The sequence below is a fragment of the Pipistrellus kuhlii genome, unplaced genomic scaffold (assembly GCF_014108245.1).
Source record: "Pipistrellus kuhlii isolate mPipKuh1 unplaced genomic scaffold, mPipKuh1.p scaffold_m20_p_16, whole genome shotgun sequence".
Classification (NCBI taxonomy): Eukaryota; Metazoa; Chordata; class Mammalia; order Chiroptera; family Vespertilionidae; genus Pipistrellus; species Pipistrellus kuhlii.
Window position 1 is genome coordinate 15,877,601 of NW_023425471.1, and position 19,989 is coordinate 15,897,589.

Below are 19,989 nucleotides of genomic sequence, written 5' to 3' on the forward strand. Positions count from 1 at the left end.
CACAAAAATAAAACCCCAAATGGATAAAATATTTAAATATAAGCCATGAAACTATCATGTAACTTTGTAAGGTTTCCCTGAATTAGACATTGGGCTGTGGGTTTATGAAACTGATAAAGATAAAGTATGGTAGCAGGAGGAAAGATATTTGTCCAGAGCTGGATAAAAGGGTAAGAGGTAGGAAAGTTTAATGTGTTAGGGAAAGAGCAGTCTTTAATAAGGTGAAGCATAAAAGACAGGGCAGTTGTGGAAGACAAATCATGAGGATTTTCTTGGAGCAAGATTGTGGTGGATTTAGATGAGCTGGGCTGTGCAATGCATATGATAAGTTTCTTCAAAGTGTTATGGCATATTCTCTCTGCAACCCTTTAATTTTTTAATTTTTTAAAATAAATCTTTATTGCTCAGATTATTTCAGTTGTTCATTTTTCCTCCCATAGCCCCCTTCCACCTGATTCCTACCCCACTTCTGCTCTTACCCACTCCCACTGTCCTCATACATAGGTTTACAATTTTGCCCAGTCTCTTCTTGCATACCCACACCACATTCCTTCAAGAATTGGCAGTCCACTCACTTTCTATGCCCCTGATTCTATTATATTCACCAGTTTATTCTGTTCATCAGACTTTTTATTCACTTGATTTTTAGATTCACTTGTTGATAGACATGTACTTGTTCATAATTTTTATCTTTACATTTTTCTTCTCTTCCTCTTCTTAAAGAATATCTTTCAGCATTTCATATAATACTGGTTTGGTGGTGATGAACTCCTTTAGCTACCTCTTATCTGTGAAGCTCTTTATCTGCCCTTCAATTCTGAATGATAACTTTGCTGGTAGAGTAATCTTGGTTGTAGGTTCTTGCTATTCATCACTTTGAATATTTCTTGCCACTCCCGTCTGGCCTGCATAGTTTCTGTTGAGAAATCAGCTGACAGTCCTATGGGTACTCCCTTTAGTAAACTGTTTTTCTCTTGCTACTTTTAATATTCTCTCTTTGTCTTTTGCTCTTGGCATTTTAATTATGGTGTGTCTTGGTGTGGTCCTCTAGGGATTCCTTTTGTTTGGGATTATGTGAGCTTCCTGGACTTGTAAGTCTATTTCTTTCACCAGGTAGTGTAAGTTTTCAGTCATTATTTCTTCAGGTAGGTTTTCAATATATTGCTCTCTCTCTTCTTCTGGTACCCCCATAATTTGGATATTGGTATGCTTTAAGTTGTCCCACAGGCTCCTTATACTATCTTCATATTTTTGGATTCTTTTTTCTTTTTGTTCTTCTGGTTGGGTGTTTTTTGCTTCTTTGTATCTAAAATCTTTGACTTGATCCTTGCAATCCTCTAGTCTGCTGTTGGATCTCTGTATATTATTCTTTATTTCAGCCAGTGTATGCTTAATTTCTAGCTGGTCCTTTTTCATATTCTTGAGGATGTTGCTAAATTTATCAGCCTTTTCTAGGAAATTCTTCAAAAACCTTATAACCGTGGTTTTGAACTCTATATCCAATCATTTGCTTTCCTCTTTTCTTTCATTTGTGACCTGTTTGTCTCCACATTTGGCTGCTTCCCTGTGTTGATAGAGTGGCTTTGTGTGTTAGGTGTCCTATTGGGCCCAGTGGCTCAGCCTCTCCAGTTACCTGAGGTGGACACTCTTAGTGTACTCCTTTGTGGGCTGTGTGCACAGTCTTATTGTAGTCAAGCCTTGACTGTTGTTGGTATCACTTGGAGCAGGCGTCCTCAAACTTTTTAAAGTGGGGGCCAGATCACGGTCCCTCAGAGAGCTGGAGAGCCGGACTATATGAACTACTAATTCCTACTGTAACACCTCGGCTGCGCTCACTGCCCAAAAAACCTGGTGGGCCGGATCAGACTCCTCTGCGGGCCGCATGTGGCCTGCGGGCCGTAGTTTGAAAACGCCTGACTTGGAGGAATTGACTTCCAGGCCAATTGGCTATGAGGATCAGCTGTGTCTATGCTGGGAGAACTTCTGTGCTGGAGACACCCTTATGAGGCAAGACTTGCTTCAGTGGGGCTTTGGTGTTCACTGAGTCTGCCCCCTGAGCATGTCCCTTATGGATCTGAGGAGTTGTAATCTGGATGGTCCTACTTTGACCCATGGGTACACTGGCTCTTGGATCTCCAAGGAGGTGCTAATTTAGCCTCTTCCTGAAGCCACCCAGGAGCTACAGAGAGATGTGCAGATTCCTCTTCTTTGTTTGGGAATTGGAGGGGCCCAGATGAGGCCCAGCTGTGAAGCAATGCAAGCTTTTGTGGGTCCTTTTGCCTTCTTTTGGATGTTCTGGGTCTCTCTGGCTCAGCTGTAGTTTGTTACATAATTTTATATTTCAAAGGACCAGGCCATTCATATGCAAAAACCTCTGTGCACAGCTTGGGTGGGGCGGGGTCTCAGGTTGGAGCAAACAGCAATGGCTGTTCCTCAGCCCTACCCTAAGAGGCCCCCGAGTCTCAGTGTCCCATGGTAATCACTGCAAGTACCTCTGAGAGAAAGCCACCCTCAAGTTCCATCCGATGCCAGACAGTCAAGTTTCTCCCTGTATGTGTCTGAGTCCCCAGAGTTTCACTCAGAATTGGAGTTCAGAGTAGTCAGTAGCTTGTGTCTTTCACTATATTAAAAAGGACAGCCACATACTCAGTTGCCAGCTATTTCTACACACATGTGCCTCCATACCTCTGCATTTTACTTCTGCAGTTCCTCTGAGTCTCAGTTTGTTTTTCTCCTTCCTTCTAGTTGTAGAATTTCCACTCAACCAGTCTTCCTGTGGTTCTGGATGACATTCATTTTGTCTTTTAGTTGTAGTTTTGGAGTGGTTGTGTGAGGCAGCAATTTCAGGTGTTTACCTATGCTGCCATCTTGGTTTCTCTCTCTCTCTGCAACCCTTTTAGTTAGATTTAATTACTACTCACTTGAAAACACTTATTTCCTATCAATTATGTACTATGCATATATATTCTGGGAAAATGGAACTCTCAATAGACTGAGAGTCTTTAGCACACACACACACAAAATAATGTAACCACACTATGAGAAGAAGTTGTGTCATGGAGTTTGGATAGTGAAAATAAGGGTGCTGAGGCAGGTCACAAGAAACTCCCTGAGTAGATAATGTGATTGCAGTCATCCATAGAGGGCAACAATAGAAAAAGCATGTTCATCTGGGTGCAGCATGTTCAACTAAAAAAATTAAAGTAGATCAATGTAAGCTTGTGGTCATTTTTGAAAGGAGAAAGAAGTGACAATGATTATTTGTAGATTCAGGCAAGAAGTAAGATTGGCCAGAAACAGGATGGTGGCAAATTGGAGAAAATTATCTATGAAGTAAATTTTGAAAGTCTTATGTATATGAAAGATCATATCCCCTCTTCTTTTGTGCATGCTTATTCACCATTCAAAAAAAATCTTATTTAGCAAGTATATGCTAGGGAATGCTCACACACTAGGGAAACAGAGCAATGCACAAAATAGACCAAGTTCTTATTATTGTGTAGCTTAACTTTAATGTGTATAATTTAGTGTAAATGATGATTATTACACAGGCTTATAAAAGCTTACAAATACCATAGCTATAAAATGCAACATTTTGGTGAAGAAAATGCAGGACAAAGTATGGTACTTGTTTAACAAGAAACTCTTTTTTCATTAAAACAAATTAATCTACCTCTGCATGTATAAATCATGAATAATAGAGGAATCTAGAGTTATGAATCAACCTGTGCAATATGCTACACCCAGTTTGTTTTATCCTGGGCATGTTGATTTAATTTTAGTTGTATAGAGAAGGCACTCACTATTAAAACAAAATGGATTGTTGCTGATTTGATTTTCCATTCAATGTATTATCAACTTATACATACTGATGGAGAACTAAATCAGAGATGAATATAAAATTTCTAAGAGCTGTGATAAATACATTGAGTGGCCAGATTATTACCCTGTTTCCCCGAAAATAAGACAGTGTCTTATATTAATTATTTCTCCCAAAGTTGCGCTAGGTCTTATTTTCAGGGGATGTCTTATCTTTCCATGCGCTAGGTATTATTTTTGGAGGATGTCTTATTTTCGGAGAAACACGATATGATCTCTGAACGCATAATAATCTGGCCACTCAGTGTATATCCTATATAATAAAAGGCTAATATGCAAATTGTCCCCTTGACCTGGAGATCAACCAGCAGGCAGGCCGGCCAACCGCCCATATCACCTCCCCCTGAACAGGCTGGCCAGACCCAATCCATGCACGAATTCATGCACTGGACCTCTAATATATATACACATATACATATACATATACATATACATATACATATACATATACATATACATATACATGTATACACATATACACACACATATACACATATATACATCATATATATGCAGTGAGTGGACAGATTATTATGCATTCAGTGATCATAATAATCTGGCCACTCAGTGTATAGTTAAATGGAAAAGGGCTGAAAAGAATTATAGAATTCCCTTCAATATCCACTTTTACTTTCAGATTATTGTAGCTCCTGATTTTAATAAACATATTTATTTAGTTTTTCCAAAGTCCTTTTCTATCTTAAAAAGTGAACAGCAGACGAACAAGATATTTGACTAAAGTCAAATAAAATGGGCATAAACTGGATTTTTTTTCATTAAAATCTATGAGATAGCATGTTTAAAATTAGATTGATAAATTTTTTTATAATGGTTAATTTTATTTCATCATATTCCTAGTCTGAAAATAAAGTCCTATGTAATCATTCTAACCAATGTACCCCTCCAGATGTGTTAGTGGTTATTATTTTTACCTCGATATATGTATGAGTGTGAGAGAAATCTGGCTTCTTAAGTGGGGTTAAGAGTTTATTCAGGTTTTCATTTTTTTCACCACATAATGAGTTTTACTTTAAAATATTTCTTGAATTTTTCTGATCACATCGTGAGGTAAGGCCTAAATTCATATCCTGTTATGTTCTGTTATGACAACTGTTATCATGATAATGTCCACTTACATGCAAATGATGAATAAATTACTACTTACACAAATGTGTCCACATGTCAACTTGTCTAATCAATGTACTCAAATGGTATTTAAAAAAATTCAGTCATTGGCCAAATCTAACCTTTTAAAAAGTGATTAGTATTCAACTAACAAAGATATCAAACTTTAATAGCAATATATATTTTTTCTTTTTCAAAAAGGGAGTATGACAGTATTCTAAAAAATATGTGGGAGTGATTCTGTATTGATTATCTAGAAAAGAATACTATCTCAGTTGAAAAAAGGATTTAAAATTTTTAAAGATAATCTTTTCACTAAGAAGTCAAGTTTTGTGTTGAAAGTCAAAGTGGGTCAGATTTCGCTAAGACCCATCTTGCATATGACATTCAACCCCAAACCCCAGGCTATTTTAACAATGAAACAATCTTGAAAACCTCTTCCCTTAACCTTTATAACAAAATGTCAGGGTGGCTCCACATGTAATATTTTATTCACTACTGTAAGCTGAAGGATCAATAGAACGTATGCTCATTCATTTAGCTTATATTTCTTTTAACCTTATGCTTTATTGAATGCACAAAATCGTTATATTGCGTAACTGTTTGGGTGATTCTAGTTCGGGGTTTGTATAGGTTGAAAATCATGAACCATCATTCTCTGTCCCTGCTAGAAACATGTGGAAACCAATAGCCAGCTGATAAATAGAAGGTAAAATTAATGAAATGTTGCATCTGGGTCAGACAAGAGCCTTAAACCACATGACAATTAAATAGGTATTATGTAATGAGACCCGATAAGATTTAGTTTCACAGCAATTTTACAGAATCAAATTGAGTGAAAATGCTTTAAAGTAGAAAAATAAGTAGGTAAAATAAAATTTGGTGGTGGTTTGCCACTCGTTTTAGAAAAATAAATCAATATATTGCTTATTTTCATTATTCACTTTAATTTCTATTTAATTGCTGTACTTTGGCATGTATTGCTGATAAATTGACTTAATTCTCTTTGCTTAATGCCATGTTAAGATCAATGGTAGGATTTAAATATTTGATAGGAAAAAGTACTTAATGATCCCACTGAGTATATAATAATGTGGAGTACCAGGAAACAAGACTTCTAAAAACAAGTGTGTTTTGAAGCAGGCTCTTAACTATCTAAAGAAAAAAGTTCATCATAAAAATAAATTCTTTAAAAGTAAATAGAAATTTATCTTAGTGTTAGATTCTCTAGCCTCACTCCAGTTAAGAGAGTCTGACATTTCAGGGCTGAACACACTGTGGAACCTTAATATATATAGAAGTTTACAAACAAAAATATAACATTGATATGTGGGCCAATTTTCAGAAACATTGAAAATCAATGTACCCTTACTCTGCCTAATTCAGTAAACTCAATTATTTAGTGTATACTTGATTTGAGTGGGCTTATACATAACTATTTGAATTTTACATTGAACATTAATCCAATTACTTTTAAGGTAAAAATTTCCCTTATTTCCATTCCCCAACCCCAACCCCGGATTCTAGAAAAAGGGGCGAAAGTTTGTTTTGAATGTTTCTTGTTTATCATTAAAGGATATTTTAAGACTTTTGTTTCTATTATATTTATTCCATAATTCTCATTACATACACCACTCATACTATACCATAACTATGAACTTTCCACAGCCATTTAACATTGATTTTGAACCATATTTGGAGAAAAATATCCTCCTTCCCCAATTACTGAAGTTAAACTTTTTCCTACTTGCTCTCTCAGCTTTATCCCACGTCCATCTTCATTTCTACATACAAACATATGTCTTCCATCCTGAATACATATTCTCAATAGGTTGACAAGATAAGTCATAAAATATAGGAACTCCTGGGAAAGCTATCCACTATTCCACTAGCAAGCCATTTTAATTTTAAAAAGTTGATTAGTCTCAACTATTCTGAAAGTCCTGGTTTCAGAAACTCTTCAAAGAACTTGTTTATAATCAGTCTGTTTGGCAGGAAATTATGAAGAGAATTTGTAAATTCAATTGCTGTTATTGGTAAATGTAATAACATTTAAACAGCATAAAATTATGTGACTAAATATCTTAATTTTAAAGTATTAATAGTGGGAAGGTAAGTTTATCTCTTATCTTAAGCAATCCCAAAATGGTAAGATTAAAACACCAATAGGAAAATTGGAATAAGTAACTAAGAATATCTTCTACAAGTGAGATTCAGAAAGAGTAGGCTATTATTTATGTCAAGATTTTGGAATAAAAATATCTGATCAATTCAAATGCTTTCAGATTATGTACCTGCAAAGTCCAAGTCACTTATAAAACCATTTGCATACTAATAATCATCCCTTTCTTAGACCTTTTCATTACTTTTCTTCTATTACCAATTCCAATAAGTACCTAGGAGGTAGATTCTGGGGAGGGTGGATTTTTCATAAAGAAATAAAATTTTCATCACTGTTAATGAATTATTGCATGCACAAGAACAAAACAGCATTGAAAAAGCCATGTGGAGATATGGGGGCTAAATGGATTATGAATTTTGCTCGCTAGTTATGGTGGGCATTTTTCCTGGTCTGGCATTTATCCTTCAGCTGTTGTGACTGTTGGCTGTTAATGTTTCACAGTTGTCTCTCTTCTCTAGAAAGGTGACCTCTACTGATGATGGGAGTCCCCTAGCCCAGCAGGTACATGCACCCTTTGCCTAGGAGGTAATTCATGTTCTCAGTGGTGAGCCACAGCCAGTTGGGTGCTGGAGCAGAGCCCAGGAGTCAATTGTGTGTGTTTCTTTCCAATAATGCATTCAATGAAATTATGTTGGTAGCTTGAATTGGCCATGGTAGGAATATTTACACTACAGCAACTGGAAAATGCTACAGGTCAGTGTTCAACCTTTCTCAGAACTAACTGATATTTATTCACAAATTACTGGCTACAGCCAATGACTGTCTGGATTGTAAAAAGACAACTGCTGTGGTTTATACTCCAGAGTTCTCTCCTTATGGACCAGGACATGAAACTAGATTCTGCTTGGGGTATTGCCTTGCTTGGCTCTTTTTTCTTCACAATTAAACTTCCTCAACTCTCATAAAAGCTTCTCCTGAAAGCACACCATTTACAAATCATGTGTACCTAGACTCCCTGTTCATAGGGTCTGCTTCCAAGGAATTTGACCTATAAGACCAGTTTAGCCAGTCCTTAGTTAAGTGGATGCTGTACAAAAACTGTAGAAAATATGTGTTCAAAATTACACAGAGTTCCAACTCATGGGCCACTTGAGTCCCAAGGATCAGATGAAACTGCAAAAGGTAAATTTGAAATGACAAGAATCTACTCTTTGTGTATGTGGACATAAAAGAAAGAAGGTGATGGTAAGAGTTGAAGCCTGTGTAAAGTAAGCAGCTTTTCATATCATGCCTTCACATTATGCTCACATACCCAGAGGTCAATGTACTAGAGCACATGTGTCAAACACAAGGTCAGCGGGCCAAATCCGTCCCGCCAGGCCTAGCAATGTGGCCCGCACCGCGCTGTCATCACTGCAATCCGCTGCGTTTCCATCACAATGACAGTTTATGACTGTTCAGTAAACCATTCGGCCCGCAATTTAGGCTGGATTTTAGATTTTGGCCCCTTCTCTGATTGAGTTCGACACCCCTATACTAGAGGATTCAGTTAATTTCAGATTTTAGAGAAAAAAGTCTTCATAGTAACACACAACAAATACACTGTGGAGAAGGTCATAAAATGAATATGAGATTTGGAAAAGAAAACAAGAAAGACAACTGAAAAATTTCAGGTTCATGGAAAAATGGGTACAAGGAGAATATGTCAGGCTTTATCTCATTGGCTATTAAGAGAATTGAAATAGAAAAATTTGAGGTACACTGCTCCTGGAAAATACAGTTGATAGAAAAATCCACAGTAAATGTTAAACATAACTAAAATATTATGAAAAAGTTTACTTTTCTTAGGCCTCATTAAAATGCAAGGGTTACATTGGTATCATAGGCAGATCTGTTCCCATAATACTCAGAAAACTGGTTTGCTAATTATTCAATGTGATTGCTTAACTTAGGTAATGTAAGGTTGTGTATGGTATAATATTGGTGCAAAATTAACTGTAATTTTGCAGACTGTAATTGCCAAGCATGACAGAAACACAACAGGAGCCCACTCTTGGGTTATTTGTGCTTAAATCATTCCTTGTTGTGCTTATGATAGGAGAGTAACAGAACTATGAACTTTAAACTTGTTACAAGTTTGGTAGATGTCAAAGGAAAATAAATATATATATTGGCTATGTACTTCCATTTTCTAGGGGATTTCAGTTATATAAATAACTTGTACATTTTGAACTGTTTCTAGTTAATGTGGCATATGCACACATACACACAAGCTAATAAAAATTCTTGTTCCCTCAGCTTGGTACTAAATAATACTATTCCCAAGAAAACTAAGATTGCATTAATACAATCCCCAGTACAATTTTACTCATGCAATAAATTAAACATTCATAGTCTATAATGAGATCAGTCTTCTTTGGGGTATAGGTTTTAATCTTATCACAAATGAATGAATGATTGCATTTTTAGATCTATTAATGCTGATAATATATTACCAATGTTTTTTGTTTTGAAGAGCTTTTTATTACCTATGACTCTTGAGGAATAGTATTATAATTACTTCCAGCTACAAACAAAGCTTCTTTAGTAAATCCTCAGTAAACAGGATTGGCATATTAAAGAATCAGTTTTTAATATGTTTTTTTTCCAAATAGTAGGAAGAATGATATTCTCTGGATAAATTTTATTATCTAATTAAATACTTCTTTAGTAGAACAATGTCAGATGAACTCATTAGCTGAAAATTTTGATTATCCATGTCCTTCTAACTATCCCATGACCAGAAGAAGAGCTGTACAACTCAGATTTAATGGAATAACAATGGTAGCCAATTCCAGCTTCTTGTATCACAGTCCATTAAAGGAATACAAAAAAGTCTAAATTAAAATAAGTTCAATAATAAAAAGAACATGTTCCTTTTCCAACTGTTCTCAAGCCTCTTTTTATTTTTAAGCAAAGTTCATCCAGTAATTACCTTATTTATGAAAGTAAAATACAAAGATGTTATTAAGTAAATGGTTTTACGCTTTGAATTCAGAAGGCATCTCAAAACAGTAAAAAAGAAAAGGTGTAGAATGTTATTAACTCATTTCCTCCTACCCACTGATTTAAATCGTTAGCTTGGTTCCAATGTATACTACACTTACATAAGTTGTTTATGAAGAGCCAAATTAATAGTCTTTGCAATTGTTTTTGTTGGAGTTTGGAGAGCTGACAAATGAATTAGTAGAAAATGGCAATTCTACATGAATTAGCTTTTAAGTCTCCCTAAGAGGCTGATGCAGAACTTAATAAGAGACTTATTAGGAGAAGTAGGACAACTTAATTCAGATTGATTATAGACTTTGGTGAAGACAGCTGGGGTTCAAGTGAAACTGAAAAAAGAACTTATATGCACTTCAAAGTATGCTAAGCAGATGTCTGAAACAATTACTCCGCACTGTCTTTTCAGAAGTTTCAAAGGCAGGATGGGAATAGGCTGGTAAAGGAAGGTTCTATTTGCCTAAATTGAGGTAGGGGCTTTTAAAGCACACACAGCACTATCTAAAATCAGAGGCCTTGAGTAAGGAAAATGAGACAACATTGCTGTCCTCAGTAATTTGCCTTTAGAAGGTAATGAGAGACAATACATGGGAACTAAGTAATAAGCTATCCTGGCAACACTTACTTACAATTAATTTTAGACTGAACAAATAATTTGGTCAGGAATTTTAAGTTGACTAGTTCCTACTTTAGTTTCTAAGCTCTATTAAAGCCAACAATGATCATTCTACTTTTTTTTAAATACTATTTTTTTAATTTAATAAATCTTTATTATTCAGATTGTTACAATTGTTTCTCCCCCCCCCGCCCCCCCCCCCCCCGAATAGCTCCCCTCCATCCGGTTCCCCTTACCTCCCCACCACTGACCTCATCCATAGGTGTATGCTTTTTGTCCAGTCTTTTCCTGCACCCCTACACCCCTCCCCCCCCCTGAGAATTGTCATTCCACTCCCTTTCTATGCCCCTGATTCTATTATATTCACCAGTTTATTCTGTTCATCAGACTTTTTATTCACTTGATTTTTAGATTCACTTGTTGATAGACATGTATTTGTTGTTCATAATTTTTATCTTTACTGTTTTCTTCTTCTTCCTCTTCTTAAGGAATACCTTTCAGCATTTCATATAATACTGGTTTGGTGGTGATGAACTCCTTTGGCTTTTTCTTATATGTGAAGGTTTGTCTCTATCTGACCTTCAGTTCTAATGATAGCTTTGCTGGGTAGAGTAATCTTGGTTGTAGGTTCTTGCTATTCATCACTTTGAATATTTCTTGCCACTCCTGTCGGGCGTGCATGCATCTCCGTATCTCAGCCTTTTGCAGCTCCTCTGAGTCTCAATGTTCTTTCCTCTTTCCTTCTCATTGTAGTATTTCCACTCAGCCAGCTTTCCTGTGGCTCTAGATGATGTCCATTTTGTCTTTTAGTTGTAAATTTGAAATTGTTGTGTGAGGCAGCAGTGTAGGGGTTTACCTATGCTGCCATCTTGGTTTCTTCCTCAAATACTATTCTTTTAAAGTATATGTGAGACTTTACTATAATATACTTTCTCATTCCCAGATAGCAAAAGCCAAATCACATGCTTTTAAGCATCACAATTGCATGCTTTGAACAGTAAATAAAACCTTGGTTATCCCATAAGACAGGTACTAGGTTCCATATTTAATCCACAGTTATAAAAAGAGTTCATATTTTTGTTTGTATTTTCTTCTTGGTCAAAGGCTTTTGTGTTTTTAAAAAATATGTTTTATTGATATTAGAAAGATAGGAAGAGAGAGGGAGAGATAGAAACATGAACAATGAGAGAGAATCATTGATCTGTTGCCTCCTGCACAGCCCCTACTGGGGATCAAGCTCGCAACCTGGGCATGTGCCCTGACCTGGAATTGAACCATGACCTCCTGGTACATGGGTAGGCACTCAACCAACTGAGCCACACCAGCTGGACTACACATACCATTTGTATATAAACAACAACAGAAGCCTCCACAGAACAATTAATTTCTGGTTAATAATAATGAACAAAATATTAGTAAACTTTCCTCTTCCTGCTAAGGTCAGTATAATTCATTCATTATGGAGATGTCATTCCTTTGTTCAGAGTTGAGAGCACTTACGTATTTTGAATCATTCTTAAAGCTGCTCTGTTTGTAATGTTTCTGCCTAACCATGCATCCCCTATTTCGATAAGAAAAAATTATAAACTTTCTTATAAAACTCATATATAAAAAATTATTTTAAGGTTGGACCACATAATGACACATATAACAAAATTAATTTAAAATAATAAAATATTAGAATGAGGGTTAAGATGACAAAAGCAGTAAGGGAAAATATAGTTGTGTGTACATGGTTTCAAGTTTACTGCTTGCCAAAATGAAAATAACATTTGAACATGTTACATCATATTTTACATTGTCCATCAGGAGGAAACATAATTGATTTTCTCATTGTCAAATTTGGAGACAGCATTCTCAGATTAAACCAAGCCACAGGGACTTAGGATGATAGGCCTGAAAAGATACATTTGCCAAGTCACTTCTTAAATTTTTACATGTAAATGTTAAACATAAATAAGCTAGAATAACATGGTGGCTTCATTATCGTCCCTAGTCTACTATATATATAATTACATTATCCTAAATGATAATTCTAAAAATCTACTAAAATATTTCATTGTAAGAATGTTAGGGTAAAACTCACAGAATCCCTGTCCATGACTTTTCACATTAAAAAATATAAGTAAAAACGAGCTGATGGGTTCAATGGTAGAGCACTGACTCATAAACCCAATAGGTCACTGTTCCATTCTAGGGTTAAGGCACATGTCTAAGTTGTGAGCTCAATCGCCAGTAGGGGGCATACAGCTGATGGATGTTTCTCATTGATGTTTCTATCTCTCTCATCTTTTCCTCTCTCTCTAAAATCAATAAAAATATATTTTAAAAAAAGACCTTTCCATAGGAAATATATTCATAAAAATAGGTTAAAAGTCTGATAGAAAACATAAAATTCATAACTATATAGTATAACAGCTTTGCATATTCCAGTATGGTATGCAGAAAAACTATGTTTCAAGTCAACAGGCCAACTAAAGGCAGTGAAATATTCTTGACTCAAGAATGATGTACCACTTTTTGTATAAAGAAACTATGTTAGATTAGAACAGAAAGAAAACTTGGAAAAACAACAATTCACACAAATTGTTTCACACAGGAATTATTCTGAATAACAAAACTATAGTAGGTTCAGAAGTGATGCTACTTTATTAAAACCTGTCTATATATATATTAAAACATGCCTGTATTCCTTTTATAGATCTACTAGAGGCCCAGTGCATGAAATTCATGCATGGGGAGAGGAGTGTCCCTCAGTCTAGCCTGCACCTCCAATCTGGGACATCCTTCTCATAGTCCAGGACTGGTGGCTCCCAACAGTTTGCCTGCCTGCCTGCCTGATTGCCCCTAACTGCTTCTGCCTGCCAGCCTAACCACTTCCTAACCGCCTAATCACTGCCTAACCACTTCCCTGTCAGCCTGATCAATGCCTAACTGCTCCCCTGCCAGTCTGCTTTCCCCTAACTGCCCTCCCCTGCCAGCTTGGTCACCCTTAACTGTCTTCCACTCCAGGCCTGGTTGCTCCTAACTGCCCTCCTCTGCAGGCCTAGTCACCCCTAACTGCCCTCCCTTGCTGGCCTAGTCACCCCTAACTGCCCTCCCTTGCTGGCCTAGTCACCCCTAACTGCCTTCCCCTGCTGGCCTGATCACACACAACCGCCCTCCCCTGCTGGCCTTCTTGTGGCAGCCATCATGGTGGCAGCCATCTTTGACCACATGGGGGTGGCCATCTTGTGTGTTGGAGTAATGGTCAATTTGCATATCACCTCTTTATTATATAGAATGTAGAGCACCTTGCAATTCAAGAAGCTATTCAGATTCCCCATTACTATAAGGAAAGGTAAGAATATTTTTGTAGTTACATAAGCATTGGTATTATTTCCAGTATAGTGAGAGATGATTATGTCCTTAAAATCTTTGATAAGTAGTATAAATCATGAATTTTAAAAATAAAGAGGCATATAAAATTTAAACTTTATTCTAGTGGTTATTCCTATGGAAGCTATATTTGGAAGGCTAAGGTTCTCTTAGTTAATATTAATGTATATTCCTTTCTCTTAATTTACTAGATATATGTATACTGTCCTGAAGATGACTAGCTAGCAATAATGGCATTTCCACAGTGTCCCAGGACTTAGTTGTTGTTTTATCCATTCTCTGAAACCCAAAAGCCACATTTGCTAATGGCAATGATATAACACCAAATTCTATAGAAACATATATTCCATAGTTACTACTTTAACAATTGAGATCAGAATGGAGGTGGATATTATCATAGAGTCACTAGGGGTGATGGAAATGAACCATGATGGATATATAAAATGTTTTTCTGGCTGGATGCCTAGCTATTAGTTTGTAGTTCCCTACAGTGTGGAGCTTCCGAGGCCTTAAATTGTTGAGTGGAAAAACAGTAACAGTGATTTTAAATGCTTCTATTTCCTTTCAAAGTAAGTTTTAATCAAATTCACCCCTTAAAAACTACCATCAAAGCTTCAGAATTTCATACCTGGTGCTGTTGAAATGCAACAGAGAAAACAGATTTATTTTATTCCCACTGCAAAATGAAGAGGAGCTACTGAAAGGAAATAAATATATATGAATTCATGTAATCCATAAGTTTAAAATATGCATTAAATACTTATATAATACTGGTTTGGAAACCAAAATAATCAAATATATTAGGACCAGTACATAAATATTCTGACAGGTATTATAACTTAAGTGTATATATGTCTGAGAAACACAGAAGTGTTGATATATATACATGTGTGTGTGTGTATATGTATATATGTATATACATATTATTTAAAGGAATATTTAATATATATGTTTTATAATCATTAGAATCAGAATTAGAATCTTACCAATTAGGGCAGGAGTGGGGAACATCCAGCCTGCAGGCCTTATAAGGCCCGTAAAATCATTTGGTCTGGCCCTGCCAAGGCATTAGGGGTAAGCTAATTAAATGTTTGACCAAATATAGCAGGCTAATCTTTAAGTTGCTAATTTTGTATGGCCCGCAAATGATGTTTTAAATATTCAATGGTCCTAGGCAAAAAAAAGGTTCCCCACACCTGAATGAGAAATGAATTTGGTCTTAGAATTAAGAACAAGTAAGAAAGGAGAACTGAAAGGAAAACTGCAAGTAGGGCTGGGTAATGGCCAGCTGATATTTAAGCAGTTCTACTTTAGTTTTTAGCTGTTTGCTTTTTGATATCAAATCATGCTGCATACATTATCCATCTATACTCAATTTCCTACAAATGCTTCTGTGTGACAGATATGGCTAAAAATAAATCCCATATGTCTGCTCTGTAGCCTATATATTCAGGCATTAATTGATTTATTAACTAATTTAGTTCTTTTGAGACATTCTCCTAAACTTATTTGTTATTTTTTAAAAACTTAGATTCTATGTTTGGATAAAAATACTATTTTTAATGCTGAACAAATATACTTCCAAACATTAAATTTTCATGTAGACAGCAATGTTAATCATTGCTTTAAATGTTAGCCATAGGGTAATAGAATGTTGGGATATTAGAAATTTTAGAAGTTATAGAGTCAAATTTTAATTTTTTAAAAATCTTCAACTACTATTTAAAAACATACTTTTATTGATTTCAGAGAGGAAGTGAGACGGAGAGAGAGATGGAACATCAGTGATGAGAGAATCATTGGTTGGCCACCCCTTATAAGTCCCCCACTGGGGATAGAGCCCAGAAACTTGGGTATGTGCCCTGACCAGGAATTAAACTGTGACCTCCCAGTTCATAGGTTGATGCTCAACCACTGAGCCAGACTGGCCAGGCTTCAACTACTATTTTAATGAAAAGTTAATCAAATCAATATTAGACTATAGGCTTCACGAGGGCAAAGATCAAAGTCTGTTTCTTTCATAAATAATGTATAGCACACTGTATAGTGGCTTATAAACAACTGTTGAGTGAAATAATGAAGCTGAATTAGAGTCCTTATATGTGGCTTGGGATTCAACGATATACAGCATTATCCTTGTTTCTAGGAACCTCACTATCTCTGGGAAAAAATAAATACATAAAGTGACTTGGTACAGTATATGTGAAATTTAAGTGTGATAATTTAAACACGTGTGGTCATCTATGAACGCACATAATTGAGAGCAGCTTATTCTGTTTGGTGGAAATTGGAGGAGGGAGAAACTTAAGGAAAAATGCAGACAGGTGTCATTTCAGCTGGGCCTTGACCAGAATGGAACTTCATCGGGCAGAATAGATGGGGTAATCCAGGAAGAGAGAAGAAGATTTGCAAAGGTAGAGTTATAAAAAGAAGATGTTTTATTTAGGTACAATCAGAGTGAACTGAAGAACATGGAGAGTGGGAGCAATAGTCAGGAACTGAAGCCAGAGCTAGGAAGAAAAGGGTCACTTGCCCTCTTCATTCACTGGACCTCATTCTCAGGCAGGCAGTCTCTTGCAAAGAGTTTGGATTAGAGTTGTAAGAGGATGACTAACGCAAGAATATCAATAAATAAACTGTTCATGTATTCACCAAATATTTCAAATCTAGTTTTCTGATATGCCAGGTACACTGACTGGGAAATGGGCTTTTTAAGATGCAGAATACAACAATCTGAGTTACAGATACCGGGGGTTAGAACATGACATGGTGGAAAAAGAGGAGAGAAATATAAAAGAGATATTTTGAGATAAAATGAGCAATCAAGTGCAGTCAATGAAAATGTAGACAGATTTAAGGATGGCTTTCAAGTTTATAGCCTGAGCAATTTGTTGGATTATGGTCCATTAACTGAAATATGAAACACGGAAGAAAGGTCAGATAAAAGGGGAAAGCAGTAGGGGAAGGATGAAGGACTAAAAGAATGAATGAACTTGGTTTCAGAGTGGTTGTATTTTTATTCTAATGGAGTGTGGGTTAGGAAATCAGAAGAGAGATCCAGACTATAAATTCAGATTTGTCACCATCCATGTCATTTCAAACTGGGAGAATTTATACAATAAAAATAGCATTGAGCTAAAGTTAGAAATTTGGACACACCAATATTCGAAGGCCAGGTAGAGTTTTCAAAATTAAGGAAAATAAAGGAAGGAAAATAATGTATATTGAACAGTGCCATGAAAGGCAAGGGAGAAAAGACCTTCCAGAATGAGGGTGCTGGCAGACTTGCCAAGCGCAGGTGAGAATTCACTTATTTTAAATTTAAATTTGGGGGGACATTTGTTGGTTCTGACACTAGATGAATAAACAACTTATGTTTAAAGTTGCTACTTTTCACAATGATACTTCTAAATATGTATATTCTTTCTTTATAAATATATCTATCAACTTCAGGCCACAAGGGAATGCAACTTTGGTCTCATGGATAGTATTCCAGACAACAGTATAGTGGTTACCAGAGGGGAAAGACGGTGGAGGGGGTCAACTATATGGTTACAGAAAGGGACTAGACTTTGGGTGGTGAGCACATGATAGAGTATACAGATGTCATATTGTAAGGTTGTACAGCTAAAATTTAATGTAATAGCCAATGTTATATCAGTAAATTTAATTTTCAAATATATAATGACATCTTCTAATGTCTACAGTGGACTGATAAAACTCCAAACTATAGAATATACTATGCCTTCTAAGGGAACAGCAACGTTAACAGCTATAACAGTATCATAAACTCACCAAGTCACGTAATTTTATTAGCAAGTGGTCCAAAACCTAGAAACCTGGCTCTTGATTAAGTTTTGTATATTTTTCTACTCTGGTACTAAATACCACAAAGAAAACACACACACACACACACACACACACACACACACACACACACACACACACATGAATTTCCTGATTAAATTAAAATAATATTTTTGCCCTGTAACTTTAAAATTTTTCATTTTATAGTGCTGAAGAAAGGGAGATGATTAGATCACTACCTTCTCTTGAAGAAAATATCACGTGCAAGAAGACTGAACCTATGAAAGATGGACAGATTTCTAATGCCTACAGGCCCTTTTTTTAACCTTGTAAGAAGAAAACCCTGCACTAGAATTCAGATGAGAACCTCTTTTGAGTCTCTCAAAGGGCCCCGAAGCAAAGTAGTAGATGGTACCTTGACTTTTTCCAGGTGATCCTGAAGAGAGTCAATAAGGAGATCACCCACGGGTTGCCAGGATCCCTTAATCACCTCAGCTTGACGTAGTTTGAGGTCCAGCTCATCTGAGGCCTCCTGAAGTTCCTGGAGTCTTTCGAGGGCCTCATCGAGTTTTCTCTGCCAGTCAGCAGAGTGCAGGTTCAATTTTTCCCACTCAGTGTTCACCTCCTCAGCTTGTTTTCTTAGGAGCCGTGTGACATTCTGGGCTTTTTCTTCAGGTGGCAGCTCTAAATTGGTAATATGACAAGGTTTTAGGGCACATTCATTTTTGTGTGTTTTTTTTAAATTATTGTTTAAAGTATTACATATGTATCCTTTTTCCCTGATTGACCCTCCCCCCTTCCTCCATTACTTCCCCCACCCAGGAGAAGCCCCCACCACCCCAGTGTCCAAGTCCATTGGTTATGCTAATATGCATGTATACAAGTTTTTTGGTTGATCTTTTACCCCCCCCCCCCAACTCCCACGACTTCTCTCTGAGGTTGGATAGTCTGTTCAGTGTTTCTTTGTCTCTGGATCTACTAGTATTTGCATTTAAAAAAAAACATTATTGGTAAGGTCATACTAGAAGAAAAGGAGTACAGCTTAACAAGAGGCCAACCTAAAGATTAATAGCTCTTTTGCACTTTTGCATAAATTCAGATCTAATCCAACACATCTCAAGTCTGTCTTCCTGAGTGAATTTGTTCTACCTTTTATCAATCAGATAATCCAAGATTCATTTAAGCTATTGAGGAGAAAATATTAGGATGCAAGCCACAAGCTCCAATTTACTTTCAGTCAAGCTCTTAAACTGTAAATTAACTTGGATCTTTGTAACAATAGAATTCCTCCTTACAGATAATCTCTTTTGTTTATTATTTTCTAAATGTTTCAATAGCTGACCACTAATCTCTTTTAATGCTTACTTATGAAGGTGCAAACAGATTTATGCATGGTGGTTTAGAATTCCTTATTCTTTTTCAACATCTATGTGCAATTTGAATCAATTCAAAGTGTGAGAGCTATCCAGACCCTGGCAGCCAGAATGGATGGGCTACTCAGTCACCACTGATCCTTCTATCAGTATGTTATTACAGTTCCACATTCAATTACCTCTGGGCTCCTGGTAGAGTTTCTCTAGTCCTTCCAAAGGCTGCTCTGTCAGAAATATTCGTACAGTCTCAAGAGTACTCATGATTACAGGTTCTTTCATTTTCAATTCCCTCTTGAAGGCCTGTGAAATGAAATAAAAAGAAATGCTTATTTGGCTTGTGACATTATTCTCAAAATTAATCCTGGGTATTCAGAACTTGGTTATAAAATTCCCAGGTCAATTTCTATGTCTTTTATTTATAAACATATAGTTATAAAGTGATAAATGATATATGGATCTTTCTGTTAATCAGGGAACAACTATGTTTGTAGAGAGAATGGGAAAGCTTTCAAGATATGTTAATGCCCTTTCATTAAGATAAAAGTGATTTATTTATATAACTTGACTTCCAAACTTAAAATCTGGAGCTAAAATCACAATATATGTTTTGCAAAATCCTAATAGGGCTAATGAAAACTTGTACATAT

At 36.1% G+C, this 19,989-nt stretch overlaps 1 protein-coding gene across 6 annotated transcripts in view; it reads right to left on the bottom strand.

The window, feature by feature from the left end:
• DMD (dystrophin) overlaps window positions 1-19,989 on the bottom strand; it is a 1,962,662-nt gene that overhangs the window by 366,409 nt on the left and 1,576,264 nt on the right. For all 6 annotated transcript variants that reach the window (XM_045582357.1, XM_045582356.1, XM_045582355.1 and 3 more), the window contains 2 exons: window positions 19,522-19,642; window positions 18,385-18,653 (listed from right to left, as the gene is read on the bottom strand). In XM_045582357.1, coding sequence (XP_045438313.1) covers window positions 18,385-18,653; window positions 19,522-19,642 — 390 coding nt within the window. The remainder of the gene's footprint in view (window positions 1-18,384; window positions 18,654-19,521; window positions 19,643-19,989) is intronic.